This window comes from Pteropus vampyrus, unplaced genomic scaffold, assembly GCF_000151845.1.
Source record: "Pteropus vampyrus isolate Shadow unplaced genomic scaffold, Pvam_2.0 Scaffold31, whole genome shotgun sequence".
Taxonomy (NCBI): domain Eukaryota; kingdom Metazoa; phylum Chordata; class Mammalia; order Chiroptera; family Pteropodidae; genus Pteropus; species Pteropus vampyrus.
Window position 1 is genome coordinate 1644667 of NW_011888812.1, and position 15291 is coordinate 1659957.

General features: G+C 43.9%; 1 protein-coding gene across 4 annotated transcripts in view; it reads right to left on the reverse strand.

The window, feature by feature from the left end:
* Window positions 1–15291, reverse strand: part of SLC1A2 (solute carrier family 1 member 2) — a 131348-nt gene that overhangs the window by 34329 nt on the left and 81728 nt on the right. For all 4 annotated transcript variants that reach the window (XM_011356828.2, XM_011356827.2, XM_023528676.1 and 1 more), the window contains exons 2-6: window positions 13426–13565; window positions 11393–11545; window positions 9083–9333; window positions 4479–4647; window positions 126–252 (exon numbers count right to left, since the gene is read on the reverse strand). In XM_011356828.2, the coding sequence (XP_011355130.1) occupies window positions 126–252; window positions 4479–4647; window positions 9083–9333; window positions 11393–11545; window positions 13426–13565 (840 nt within the window). The remainder of the gene's footprint in view (window positions 1–125; window positions 253–4478; window positions 4648–9082; window positions 9334–11392; window positions 11546–13425; window positions 13566–15291) is intronic.

A 15291-nucleotide genomic window follows, 5' to 3' on the forward strand; every position in this document is an offset into this window, starting at 1 on the left:
CAGAGAGCCTTTTGCTTGGTCCATGCCCACCTGCTCTTTCCTGCTAGGAGGTCTCCAGTATTTTCTGGAGACCCCAGGACCTTCTCACACCCCCACCATGATGAAGTAAGAACAAGACCACTTACCACATGATCATGATCACTAACTTCATCACAATCTCATTCAAAATGTTGAAGAATTCCACCATCAGCTTGGCCTGCTCTCCCATCTTTCCCATGGCGATGCCAAAAGCAATGAAAAACCCTATCAGACCTATTGGATGAACGACATTACACAGAAGGACAAATTACAAAGTACATCTTTCTTCTCCCTTGTTCTTTACCATTCCCAATGTATGGAGCCACATACTTGCTGCCTGTTACCCTATGAATTAGGCATTAAAAGGCAAAAGCATTAGATGTCACACTGAAAATACCTTTCCCCCGGGTCATTATGGCTTTCCTTAACACTTTTCACCTGAGCAAGTTGAACTGTCAGCAGTGTTAGGTCCTTGAAGAAAGTAAATTCATTTTGATCCCAAATTAAAAAGTACTCTCTTCTCTTGCCTCCTCACTTATGAAATCATGTGTAAGCAGATTTTATAAGTACATAGTTTAATAAAGAAAGGCTTGTTGGAACTTGAGAATTAGCATGCAAACTTTGGAGCCAATATTAACATAGCAGAGACCAATTAGCCATTAAAGTCTCTGCCAGGGTTATGACTCCATTGGTTTGGTGTTATACTGAATTAATGCATGGCTGGTATGTTTTGCTCTAGGAAAATTCTAAATGTAAAATTATTTTTCTGTGGCTACATGTCTAATGTGAAAAGGAAGAGGAATGCAGAGAAATCACATGGAAAGCCAAGAGAAATCCAAAACAGTTGGGAAACCCCAACTGACCCAGTTTGTTTTGGTTTAACCTGTTATTTATTAATGCGTCATAATTCTTTTCATGGTCAAAATGGTTAGAATGCATTTTTATAATTGTATTTTTTTTTTTTATCAAGATCTTAAAGATAGAACATAGACCGTTATTTCACAGCCCCTCAGCTCTGTCCTCCCTTCACTTGCTATCATTTGGCTTCCATCTAAGTCCAGCATCACCTCAGCCTCCAGGGTCAATCCAAACCCCAGGCCAGAAGGATGTGAGGAGCTCTGTTCCTACCTCTTGCCATCAGCATCCAATTGCACTAGGTTCTAAACCAACTCCAACACTCAACCTTGGGTGCTATTTCTGTGTTGGCTTTTGCCTCATTCATTCCCTGCACCTGAGTTTGTAGTCCTGGGAACCTACCTTATACTTGAGTTCCTCCAATGCCTGGCTTTTCTCTCCTCACCAGCCCCCTGCCCAGCCTGGAGCCTTACCCAGACATACCCCAAGAACTGGGAGTACTTCCTGGGTAACAGATGTCCACATTACTGTCTGGGGGTTGTCTGAACTTCTGAATGCCAGGCACCATGTGCCCCCCACACACATTCTGGGCCCATTTCTGCCAATCTCGGAGCAATAATTCTGATGACTATAGATCAATGTCACTGTCTCCTTGGCTACAGGACCTTGCTGCCCATCTGACTCTTTCTCTGAACTGCAGTATGGGCCAGCTTCTCTTTCCCTTCTCTCTCTCCTCTTCCCCACCCCTACCCTGTTCCAGTTAGGCAGGCCTAATTTCCAGTCCTTCTCTCTGATGTCCAGTTTTCTGTAGCCAGTTAACACCTGGAATCTTGAGCTCTATCAGGTAAATGATAGCATTATAATCTGCTTCTCTTAGAGTAGAATTCTTTCTCTCTGAACCTCTGATTTTACCTTTTCCCTAGTCACCAGAACCACTCATCTCCCCACCCCAAGCACATATCAACCCAGATTGTACAACTGCCCATCACTGGGCCCTTTCTCTTCAGCAAAAAGAATCCAGCACTTGCACTTGGGGATATTCATACTCAACATTTACTATTTCTCTTTTTCAGCTCTTCGCCAGAAAGATTGACGAGTGACTTATGAGGGATTTATTGCCATGAAGACAAAGGCTTAGTGAGAATCAGATCCGGGAAAGAGAGGTCTAGTTCTGCAGCAATGTATGAAATCAAATCCAGACTATTCCCAAGCCCTTCTCTCCAAGCCATGGAGAGAAGTTTGCGACGTGTGTGGTGAGAAATAATCTGAATATTCTGGCTGAGAAGAGCTAGTGTTACTTGGCTAATTCCGTTTGGAGATTTTAAGAGAAAATACCAAGTTGTCAAGGTCCAAAAAAACTGGAAAAAAAAAGTGGCCCTCGCAAGGTCAGCAGACACTGACTAGATCTGTGAGTACGAGGCAGGGATGTTTAAAGGAACAATCTCTCACAGGAGTTGATTTAAGTGGCTGGGATTACAGTGAAGCCCAGAAGTACTCTGGAGTTTTTCTGGGAGAGAAATGAATCTTTAAAGAAGTGGGAGACCAGAGCCAGGATTTTATCTCTATTTATTGGGACTTTCCAAAGCCAAAAAAACAAAAAACAAAGAAAGCCACCATCTCTGCATTTGGAAGGCCATGGAAAGAACCTTATTTCAGCTGTGATTTCTAAATGGAAAGTTTCTCAACAGTCTAACTTCCCTTGGCTTTCCAGAGCCTCAGTCTGCACTTGGAAACTGAGGTCTAGCTTGTCATTGCCATCTGTAAACACTGCCTCATTGAACTCACCCACTGGAACAATGGTGTTTCGTTGGAACAGAGCCCTCTTAGACTTGGTCATTGGGGTTGAGAGAGCAGTGAGTTGTGTTGAAACTCCCTGGTACAGTCAAAGGTCACGTGACTTCCCAGAATCCACCAAGAATCTGAAAGTCTTCTGAATGATTCACTTCAAAGCTTTGGCCTCATTACTGGAGGCTTCAACCTCCTCCAGAGTATAGAGAAGACAGAGGAGCCACTTTGACCCCAGGGTTTGGGAAACCAAGGGGAGTTGGGAAGGCCTTGAAGGGGTCCCAGATATCTGGACAATGAGAGACAAGAGCTATTCGCGGGTGGATGACAAGGATATTTGCAAACTCTCCCCCTCAGAGGAACTCTCCCATTGTCTCCTCTCTCCTACTTCCTCTCACACACTGATTGTCAACACTGTTTATTGATCTTCCCTTGCCTGGCAACCTAGTCAGCTTATCTCCACCCTTGCTCTCACCTACCCAAGCTGCTTCCTGTCACGCCAAAAAGTAAAAATAAAAATAAAAATAAAAAAAGATCCCTTACTGAAGCTTCTGCTTTTCAGTAGCTGGGCAGTCCTGCCCATCTACCTCTTTCTTTTGACCATTTTGGATGAGTGAGGAGTAAGGTTATCCAACTTCAAACAAACGAACAGGATACCCAGTTAAAATTTGAATTTCAGATAAATAATATATATATATATATATGAATATATATAATGAATATATGTGTGTGTGTGTGTGTGTGTGATTATGTCCCATGCAGCATTTGGGACATGATCCATGCTTGCATGGATCAGCATACTTCCTCCACCCAGATTCCCCATCTTTCCTGGCTTATGGCCAAATGTCCCTCTTTCTTGTCTTGGGGACACCATTCTGATAATGGATGGGGGTTATGGTGGGGCATAGACAAGGGGTGGGTGGGGAGTAAGCTGAGCAAATGAGTTAGCCACATGATGGGGAGTCACTAGTCTCTGTGGAGCTGTCCACTCACCTTTAACAATGACTGCAGCTCACATGAATTAAGCACGTGGCATGTACTATTGTTATCTTTATGCACGATTTTATTTAATCTTCATAATGATCTACAAGAAAAATGCCAATCCCATCCCCACTTTACAAATGAAGCTCAAGAAGCAGGGCAACTTGCCCTCAGCCAGATAACCAGTGAGTGGTGCATAAGGGACACAAACCTCATCTGTCTAACTACAGAGTCAAAGAACCTCTGAGATGGCATACTAAGACCCCAGGCTAGGGGAAAGGGCTTACTGGAATTCCAGAAAGTTACACAAAGTAACCTCCTTTTGATAAGTCAACACTCTCCACTCCCGATAGCATTGCATTTGTTTATAGACTATGGGAGCTGGGGTGAGACACCCCCCAGGCCTAGCAGAGAAGTGATATACAAAGGCAGCTCAAAAAAAAAAAAAAACTCCTTAAGAAATGAAAGAATCAGTACACAACTGATTCTTCATGAAATAGAGAGTCAGAGAAAATGACTTGCCAACATCACGCAGAAAGGGAATGTGCCCAATGAACATTTAATCCTGTTGCTTTTCCCTTACCTGGCCTCTAGCTGTCATGGCCCCTAATGGTATTGCTTCTGCTCATCGCCCTCTTCCTTAAGCTCTCAGCTATTAGTCTCAGTGACCCTCCAACCACTCCCCAGAGAGAGCCTCCTGCTCCACCTAGAGGACTGCTGAATGACTGGTTTCTTGAGAGGGGAGCGGGAGATGCAGAGGTGCTGAGTGCAGGAAAAGCTGGCCTCTGTCACAGAGGCAGAGGTGCCTCCCCAAGAGAGATGAAGACCAGGTGGCGTACCTAGGACATTCATGCCGTCCTTGAACTCCAGGCCCTTCTTGATAACCACCTTCGTTTCCTCAGGTGCCTCCGTTGCAGTCTCGGTCAACAGGGACACTACAGAGTTGGTGACATTGCTCTCCTCTTCTGACTGTGGTGCCACCAGGACTTTCTTGGTCACTGTTTGAATCTAATGGAATTAAAAAAAAAAATAAAGATGAGGTTTGGTCTAAAAGGTCATCAAAAGCCTATCTACTTACTTACATATTTTAAAGTCGCCAGCTATGTTAAAAATAATTAAGAAATGCCAAAACAAGGTTTTGAAAATTGGGGAATATTTTTTATATTTGTGTTCAACAAAGTGATGCTTTATTACACAAATACAGTGGGATACAATTGTCCTCATCCCACAATAATACAGTATTTGTAATGTACTGTAAGCAGTAGGACTCAGTCATGGGACACAAGCTTCGAGATGAATGTCTGTTTCTTTTATTCCCATGATTGTAGCTCTGTACCTCACAGACAATATCAAATGTCCAACATGAATATTCTTCATAATCATGAGACCAAGATGGATAACCCTCCTGGCATCTTATGACGGGACCCAAATCTGGTCAAGAATAGGACAAGAGGCACAATGAGGGTCGATCAGCACCTCAGGATCCAGTCACCTGTATTGCTCCTTCCTGCCTGGTTCCTGTCAGACAGTCTTCAACTCATCTAGGTCCTTCCAGTGCCAGGCTTTGCTGGGAATCTCCACTTGGGTGCCACATGTGCCAGCTGCCAGCATCTACCACAGCAGGGGTGTTAGCTTGTATTTCAGATGCAAATGTATGGTAGGACGATACCTGCTCCTTCTGGGAAGCGATGTCAAGACTTACACAATGTTCCCCAACCATCTCTGTGCAAATGGCCTCCCAAGAACCTCTCATGCTATTCCTCGATATCTGTGGCAGCTATCCTATTTTTAAAGGTGCCAGGCACCCTGCATGCAGAGTGCTGTGAAAACTCACATCTGAGCCCAGAGAAACACTACCTCCAGGGACATTAAAATAGAACTTATGCAGAATCCTAGAATGTCAGTGCCGGCACATAGTAGGCAACAGATGGCTGAACCCTGAATAGATATGAAAGAGGAAGGAAGCATGGAGAACTCAAGTGACTTGTCAGATATCATAGATTTATTGGCAGAGTTGGGACTTCAACTCAGATGGCCTGACCACCACTGAGTTCTTTTCACTACATGTGTTGCATGATAAACTATGTGGACCCAATCCTACTGCAGCTGGGCCCAAGAGTAAGCAATGCTTAACTGCCCATTTATCTGCAGTGAGAGGGAAGGGAGCACAGAGTTTGAGGTGAGACAGGGTGCTCTGTTCCAGCCTGGCCACACGCATTTATTCAGGGAGGGTGGAACCTCGGCTGAGTGTGTGAGGGGATAATAGGCAGGCACAGGGCCCTTGGTCTGGGCAATGCTGGTGTAAAATGAGAATGAAGGAGTGCTCAGAAGGGAAGCTTCCATGATCAATAGAGTCATATGCCCAGGAGCAAAGAAGGAACCAGAAGCCAACTAAAAATGTTAAAGAAGACAAGGCTTGAGTTCAAGGGCTTCCAGGATCAGGTGGGAGGCCAGGTGCTCCACGTCTGACATCTATTACCTCTTATGTCCAGAGCAGTCCCGCAGGCTCACAGGGCTAAGTAACTAACCCCGGGACAGACAGCTAGTAGTTGCTAAAGCAGGCTTCAGAATGAGTGATGTTGGACTCCAAAATCCAGCTTCCAAACAGCACAGGCCAGTGGCTTGAGCTGAAGGTGGGGAGATAGGGTGACTGAAACACAGGCCTAGTTCTCTACTTGAGCTCTCAGTTCAGTGCCTGTGTGGGTTGGACAATCCCATCTGGGTGCCAGCTTCAGTCTACCTGAGTCCAAGCCACCACGGTCTCTCACTTTAAAACCTATAAAAGTTACTCAGTGACCTTTTCACATCTCTTCTTGTCCACTTACAATCACCAGGTAAGGACAGCTACCTAGAGCTTTGTCTATATCCATAGCTGCCAGACTGTTCTTTTAAAAATAGAAAAAACAGTCATCTCTCTGCCTAAAACTCTCTTAGAATAAGGACCCAATCTGACCCTTGTCCCCAGGCCCTGTCTGAGCTGGGTTCTGCTTCCTCCACTTCCCACCCACTGGGCTCCCTTATCATCTCTGAACATACTACGTACTTTCCAGCTTCTGCAAGCCTGTGCCTCTGCTGAGCAGGCCCTTCCCCCAGTTCTCAGCCTGGTTCACTGTATCCACTGAACAAGCAAACACAGATCACTGAACTCCCTGGATGAAAAGAACCCCCGTTGCCCCTATCACTGGGCATGACTGAATGTGGTCAGGCCACATCTTATAGCTGTTGATCTCTTAGAAACCTCACCTTGGTTCAGAGTCGGCCCTAAGCAGCAAGCAGGAAGCCTCCCTGCTCTCAGAGACACAGGTCGTGGCACCTTGGGTAAGGCAGCCTCTGCTCTGGGGACATCGCACCTTCTTCACATCACTGTGTCTAACCGATCAGGAAGGCCCCTCCACCCAGAGAAGCAAACTGAAATCACTTCCAGCTATACTCCATGGGCAGGAAGGTATCTCTCCAATGCCCTTTCTCCCTGATAATGTAGTATCACCCTATAAGAGTTCCCCTTCTTCTAACTCTCTTTGAGGCCCTCCTAAGCCCATGGAATACCTGCTGCTTTAAGCCCTCTTTCCTCTGGACTGCCTGAGTCTGGCTTAAGGAAGCTGTACCTCCCCGACCCTGGGGTAAATGATTCTACATGACTTTACTGTTGATTGTCGGAACTCAAAGGAACTGTGGCTCTGGGCTTAGCTGGGGGACTAAAGACCTATTCTTCATATATATTTGCCACTGGAGTGGTAGGTTCAGGATGGGGCTGGGGCAGGGAATGGCACAGTCCTCTAGTCTAATGTCATACAGTGCCCCCTTGTCATTGACAACTACTATGCAGAGAGGTCACTGAGCGTAAGCATGGCCAACACCGTAAAAACTCACGCTAAGACCAGAGCAACAGCTCTGAGTGCCTGCCTGCTTCTCAGTCCTATCTAGGGACTGATGTCCTGCATGGAGCATCTGTCCCTCCCCCGTCCCTCTCATGCTATGCCTCTACCCCCCACCCCCAGTCTTCTACCAGCTCAGCTTCTGGATTCTAGCAGCTACAGTTTTGGAGCACTCTTTCCAAAATAGTAAGAATAGACTTGGCACCCAGTTGTGTCTATCACCCCAAAACAGGCAAATTCATCGTTCTAAGCAGGCTGGCTGAGGGGCAAAAACATTATACACAGAGAGTGCCAATGGTACCACCTTCCCTAGCCTGTTTCTATTCGCTCCTCATCCACCTTCCCCTGCCTGGAATGGTTTCCATTAATATACTTTGCTACAAATGCCACCACAGTGGCACTGGACATCGAAGAACATACCCCGCTCGGAGTAATTTGGGCTCAGCAGTGGTTGGAAATTGCATTTGGGGGGCAGCTGGGAAGGGCTGGGAATACAGACTTTTCCTCTAAGCGATCTGTTTCCTGAGTTCATTCTGTGATTCCCTGCGAATGGCTGAAGGAAGCTTCTTGGTTTAGTTTAGTTCCCATTTGGGCTAATGGGAACTGAGGTATATTCTAACCCAAACTGGCCTTAAGGCCAGACAGCAGGCTGGTAAGTGGGCCTTAGGCAGCCATGTCAGTGGTCGCACGCAACAGAATCATCTGTTTTAAAGAATCACAAGATTTTAAAAATAGATAAGCCCGTGTGCACTTCCTAGAAGTATACATTGCTACCAACTTTTGTAGGGCCGTTTTATAACATCCAGCAATTTCAAAACATAAAAAATCTCTTTGGCAGGACATTTTAGCTTCTAGGAATTTACCCTCTAGAAATACTATGTAATCATGAAAAAGGAAGAGCAAGAGAGAGAATGCTAAAATACTTTTAAATGAAAAAGCAAGGAGCAACACGGTACGTACAATGCAATACTACTGGGTTGAATTTTTTAAAGATTATTCACACATATATGGGAGAGAAAATTCTCAACATTTGTAGCTCTTAGAAAGGGAAGTGGAAACCTGAATTTTTTTCTTTATGTACATCTACACTATTTAAACTTTTGCAGTCCTCATGTATTACTTCCATGTTTAAAAAAAATACCCAATCCCGGGCCCACCCTGAAGATTTTGATTCTGTAAAGCATGCATATTTTTTAAACACACTACATGTGGTTTTGCGATGCCGCCAAAATCAAGAACCACTGGGCACTCTAGAGAGTTGTGGGCAAGGGTGACAAAAACGTGCTCTTGGACGATGCAGAAACAGGAACAAAAAGGAAGGGAAAAGAAAAAGAAGTGGGCTCCCTGAGCAAAGAGGTATTAAATGAGCTGAAAAAGGGGAAGATTAAATAAAAAGTAACCCAGATGACACCAATCCCCAAATCCTGCCCCAGATCACCTCATACACCCTTAGACAGAGATAATTATGAAAATCACTCCCTAGAGCTGGTTCACTGAAACAGACTCTAAGTTACCACCTGGATAACTTAGGAGGTTGGAGAGGTGAGAACATCAGAACTTTGGGTTACCTGTTGAAAACAGGCTTGGACAAGGTTTTCCGGGAAGAGATTTCGAATAAGGTCGAGAAAGGCATCCAGGCTGGACACTTCATCATTCTTCTTCCCAGGCCCCAGCTGCTTCTTGAGTTTGGGGTTCCCTGGGTGGATAGCCAAGACCAGGATGACCCCCAGGACTGCGGCAATGATGGTCGTGGACATGTAATATACCATAGCTCTCGTGCCTAAGCGCCCACTGGCTTTAGCATCCAGGCCTGACAATCCTGGATTGAAAAGAAATCCAGAAGGATTAATTTACGTGATGTTTCTGTCAATTACTCATCTCTGCATACTTTTAACTTGGCTTCCTATTACTCAGATGCATTAATGGTTAAATAAACCTCCTACTAAATGTTTGGTCAATCCCATAGTTTGCAATTCTATTTTCCAAGGACATTTTTGAGATTCTAGAGCAGCTGTCCCCAGCTGTTTGGCACCAGGGACCGGTGCTTCTATGAGAATCTAATGCCTGATGATCTGTGGTGGAGCTGAGGCAGTGATGCTAGTGCTGGGGAGAGGCCGCAAATACAGATGGCCGCTTACTTTCCTGCTGTTCACCTCCTGCTGTGTGGCCCGTTTCCTAACAAACCATGGACCAGTACTGGTCCATAGCCCAGGGGATGGGGATCCCCATTCTAGAGAACTGGGGCAAGTTGAAGATCTCTGGTTCAGAGTTTTTAAACTGATCCATGACTACTTTTTGTTAGTTGCAATAGTGAGTTAAAATAAAGTTGAGTAAATTCAAGTTTTTAATTCTGAGATTATGTCCTTCCCACTTATTTGGAGTGGAAATATCCTTTCTTTTAGAAAGTGATGGTAGTGATACATGCTATTTTTTTTTTTTTTTTTTTTTTTACTTTTTTCATTGTTATTGTTGTTTTTAATATCCTCACTTTGGAAGATAAGAAGCTGGTAGCCCTAGGTCGAGTCTCAAAACTTTTGAATATATTACTGGTCATTGAAATTGAGTCTGCAATAATGATCTAACACAGCCCTCACATATTTGCCGACCTCTCATAGGGCTTGAAGAACACATGCATTAACAGCACCCAGAAAAGGTGGGTACTTCATCTATAAGTGTGGGAGGTTCTGTGATTGTTAGAGGAAATTCCAAGCAAGTCACAAAAACTCCAGCTTTCATTGGGTTTTTTTCCAGTTGTTTCATTGGTTTCTCTACTTCCTGGTTTCGGTTCCTGCTTTCATTAGCGAGATTACACTCCTTTTTGGGGGGTGTGGGGGAGGAAGTCATTGATGCTAACTTTTCTGACTTACGCTGACCCATCTCTGACCTACTTCTCCTTACAAACTAAAGTCTGATTCTAGTGAACGGAAGCTGGGATCCCTTACCAGGTTGGCCAGTGCACAATCTGTTAAATGGGCATGGAGAACATTTTCTCTGGTTTGGAACAGAGCGTTTAAGGTGAAAGCACAGCTCCACTCCATCTGGGGCTGAATGATAAGGCTTTCCTGACACTGAGGCCCAGTGTTTCCAGTCACAGCTATGAGACTGCAGAACAACCCGGTTTAGCATTTGAATCTCTTGGAATTACCAGAGCCTCACTCTCTTCATAAGGTGGACAGTCCAGGGGGACAACTTTCTCAAAGTCTTCCATCTTATTAGCACCCAAATGTAGACTGAAGCCCAGCTTCTTACCCTTAACTCAGAGATTAGTCTCTAAACTACAATTTATACCTTGTTCCAAAAATATCATGTGGTAAGGAGGAAACTACAAGTATGAGTCCACGGAGGGAAAAATAATCTTTTACATAAAACAATTCTTTCCGCCAAAAACAAGTGAGCATGATCTGCACATTAAAGGTAACTTTCTTCTGAAAAAGTCAAAGCGCTTTCTTATCTAGTATTTCATTTATTTTTAATACTTTCCTCTACGCCCACTTAAATAGTAAAGAAAAAATTTCCTTTTCTATTTATTACCTGTATCGATTTCTCAACAAACTATAATTTAGAAAATGAGAAAAGTATACATTTAAAAGTAAAAATTAAAATTACTACAGAGACCATCATCTTTAAATATAAGGCTGTTTCCTGTTTATTTCTTATTGCTACACAGACAGATGAACTGACCAATAGATGGAAAACTTCTGGTTTGTTTTTTTTTTTAGGGTTGATTATCCCTGTTTTGGAGACAGGAAAACCAAGGCTCTGAAAGTAAAATGACACAAATGATCGCATTCATTCCTTCAACCAAATTGAGATTCTATGGTCAGTCCAGAGCTGGAGCAAGAGTATGATCCACTTTGGCACCAGAAAGGTGGTCTTACCTGTGATTAAACTGGAGATGATTAGAGGGAGAATGAGCATTTTCAGCATCCTCATGAGTATATCCCCTGGGAAGGCTATTAACATAACCACATCAGGGTGGATAGGAGATGCCAAGCGAAGAAGCCCTCCACATACTGCCCCAAGGATGACACCTATAAAGAAAAGGGGGACAAATCTGGATTTATTTTTTGCCTTAGCTCTAGGGACTTGTTTCAGGGACCTTTCTCATACTTCTCTATTATCAGATGATGAACTACATGTAACAAAAATACCATTAGATAAGTGAAGGTGATGTTAATGACTAGTAAGAGAATATTTTGTAAGTGAAGCTGATGTTGATGACTGGTAAGAGAATATTTTTGTACTTCCAACTATTCTAAAAGGCAGCACTGGAAGAGTCAAGGAGAGCCTTCTCAAGGCCTTGCAGGAAATATGACATGGTGACTAGACTCCAACTTTTTTGAGGCCATTGTCCACATGTAGAGTCAGAGATGGTCAGTAGATATAATCCACAGTGCCAGACATTACTTCTCCTCTCAGCCTAGGCCTGGCCACATGCATGGTGTTTAACGTATTTCTTCCCTTTTTAACTGGATACCAGATAAAAGAAACATTTAATTGACCAAACTGGTGCGAGTTTCCTTTTTTCTTCTGTTTTCTTTGGTTTCCATTAATTTTCCCAGGACTTACTCTCAAGAAGTTTTGTCCTTGACTTCTATATCCTTCTACATAATCTTTAGACTTGCTGATCTTATTGGAGATAAGGGTGGTCTCTAAAAATATATTATTTGGGAGGAAACAACTTGGGTACAGATACTGGCAGGAGACTTTCACTTTGCATACTCAAGGATTCCACAATAAAAACTGCAGATCTCTCCAACATAAATAATCCTGGTGAAAACCACAAATCAGGTCATAGCCCCATTGGTTGTAAGAGAGGGAGGGAATTCCCAGGTCTGTGGGCTATAGTGTTAACTCCACGGATGCAAAGAAAGTAATGTGGCCAAAAGCCTGATCTTTTCTTTTTTCTACAAGTGAAAAATATACTTCTTCAAGACCCATGATGAATGAAATGTGCTTATGTGGAGGGTAACCCTTGGAAAACCTTACCATGCCTGTGGTTTCCTTTTATCAAGTGAACTGAACTGTGGCAAGGTCCCAGGGCTGACTCTGGTCTACTGACATCCAAGATGACTGACTCAAAGCAGAAGCCATGGAATGAAGGGTGTGGGCATGTGTGTGGGGAGTGGGCGAGTAGGTGGGGAGATGAGCTGAGCTGTTCATTGCTTCTGTGTGTAGCCTAAGTGAGAGCTGAAGAACAAGGGATGGATCGTGAAAGAAAGTGGTGTGGTTATTATTGCAAGAAAGTGCAATTTGCCCCCATTTTTAAAACCTGGTTGAAAACCGAAGACCAAGATTTTATCGACAATCACACGAAAGGACCACGATGCCCTGGGTGAGACCTGAAGCAGGGCAATAAGACTTTTGAGATAGACCAAGAGCAGATCAAGGCATCAGGACAAGCCTCTCCCATACTGACCTCATTAGCTAATGAACGAAATTAATCTAAGTTAATGAAATGTTCAGAGAAAGTTAAACCTTGGGAGCTGTCTTAATGGGGTTTTCTGAAACAATTGCCTTTATCTTGATGCAGGTATTTCTCTAAATGTGGTACACTGACCACCTCCTTTGGAATTACCTAGAGGATTTGTTAAGATGCAGATTCCAGGACCTCACTCCAGGTGGCCCAAAGCAAAGTCTCCACAAGTAGGTAGCCCTGGGAATCTGCATGCTGGCACACTCAAGGGCAATGTCTATGCCCACTGAAATTTGAGAACCATTAGAATCCTAAGGAGGAAAACAAATGGCTAGGGCACATGATGGGGAAGATTATATCATTGAGGCAGCCAGGCCTGGGTAAATGGGACCTTAGGCTGGGCACGTGGGAGAGCTGTCTGCCTGAACCAGCTTCCTCACAGAACCAGGAGAGACTCAGAGAAGAGGAGTGGATGGGGAGGCACCTGTCACCTACCAAACACCGTCAGAGTGAGCAGGAGATTCTTCCCCAGCTTGTCACACACCCGCAGCCCCAAATGTCGGTGCTTCGGCTCCTCTGAGCTGAGGTGACTGTCATGCATTCGCACTTCGACCTGCTTGGGCATGTTGTTGGCACTGAAACGAAAGTGAAGGCCATGGTTAGAGACCGCTGCGCACCTCCCCTATCCTGTTTGAGGGGCTCAGGTCATAGGAGGAGAAAAAGGCCTTCCCCGGGCACAGCTGGGAATCTGGAAACATTGGCAAGAAAATAAAAATTAAAAAAGTAACTCAGGTTACCCAGAATGCCAGTTCACCTATAAGCAAAGCACTAGGACACACCAAGTAGCTACATGCCAGGTGCTTTTGTGCCTAATATCTTGGATCATCACAGTAAATAATAGAAAGGCCACAGGCAGTGGTAGGTTTCTCCAAGAGTTGCCTGCCCCATAACTCTCAGAGGCAAGTAAAGTAAGTGTCCCTGCCCCACTTGGCAGAAAGTAACTTGTCTGGGGTCACAAGGCTAAAAGGAATGGAGATCAAATCCAGATATACCTGGCTCCAAAACCTGAGCTCTATCATTGCCTAACAACAGCAAAAGGGTGACTGTGAATAACTAAGTCATCCTAAATTAAAATTCCTCTGAGACTCTATTCCCGGACACAGAAAAGTTATAAATAGTGGTAGTCCACACTTTGTCTTTCTTTCAGAAAAGCCGGTTTATCAATTTTTTAAAAAATTTAATATTTTATGGTTTTTAAAAGATCACTTGCATTATCAGGACTCTGCTAAGCTGCCCAAGAGCCAATGCCACTCGGTGCTAAAGAAGTATAGTCTTAAGAAGCACATGATCATCTTCGTCCCCGGACACAGCTCAGCCCTTTCCCAGATACACCCCATGTGATCCCAAGCTGTGCTGAGAGTCTGCAGTGGAGCCATTGCCAAGATAACGAGCATACTGCCTCTTTTATCAGCTTTGTCATTTCCCAGGCCAATAAGATTTCAGATTTAAAATTTGATGACATAAGATTGACATAGGAAGGCCAAATTTTCACTTTGATGATTGACGTAGGATTGATATAGAAAGGCCAACTTAGGACACTTTTGTTAGCTGCCATGCATAATCACCATCAAGTGATGAAAGAAAAAATAGTTTTTAACATCTAGAAAGACAGGCCACAGTATTTGAATAAATGACAGCGCCTTCTAAGACAGGGGTAATAGCCTTACCCAGATGTTCTCACCACAGAACTGGAGAAAACATTCTTTAGAACCAACACCGATCTGCAGACCAGTGGTTTGGAATCATTGGTTATAATTGAAATAGCATGGGTTTTAGAGTCAGAGAACCTGGGTTTCAGATCCTGACTCCATCATCTGCTAGCTGCGTGGTGTGTAGAAAGAAGGGCTTGATGCTTATATTGTAGAATGGAAATATGATCACATATGGTAGTGGCCTGGCATGGCACCCAACACAGTTAGTTCCTTTCTCTAAAGAATATGAAGAGACACGCAATACTCATCAAGTTCATGACAAGAGTAAAATTTAACTCAGAGGATCTACTCAGGCGCACCACCATTCCAACAAAATGCCACGCTTAGCTCCAGTCTCAGAATTAAGGCCAGAGACCCAAAATCAACTGCATACTTCCTTTTTCATAACAGGATGTTTAATATACTTGGTACTAAAATGCTTTAAAATCGGAAATAATGTTGCATGGCCTGGTAGAATACCCAGATGAAATTATTAGCCAAAATAGAAGTTTCTTAATCTCTCCTTGATGGCCTAATTTTCTACTTGCTTGTTAGTTTCGGGGCAACCCCTGTCTATCTAATCTATGTGTGTGTTAGTGATCACTCAGAC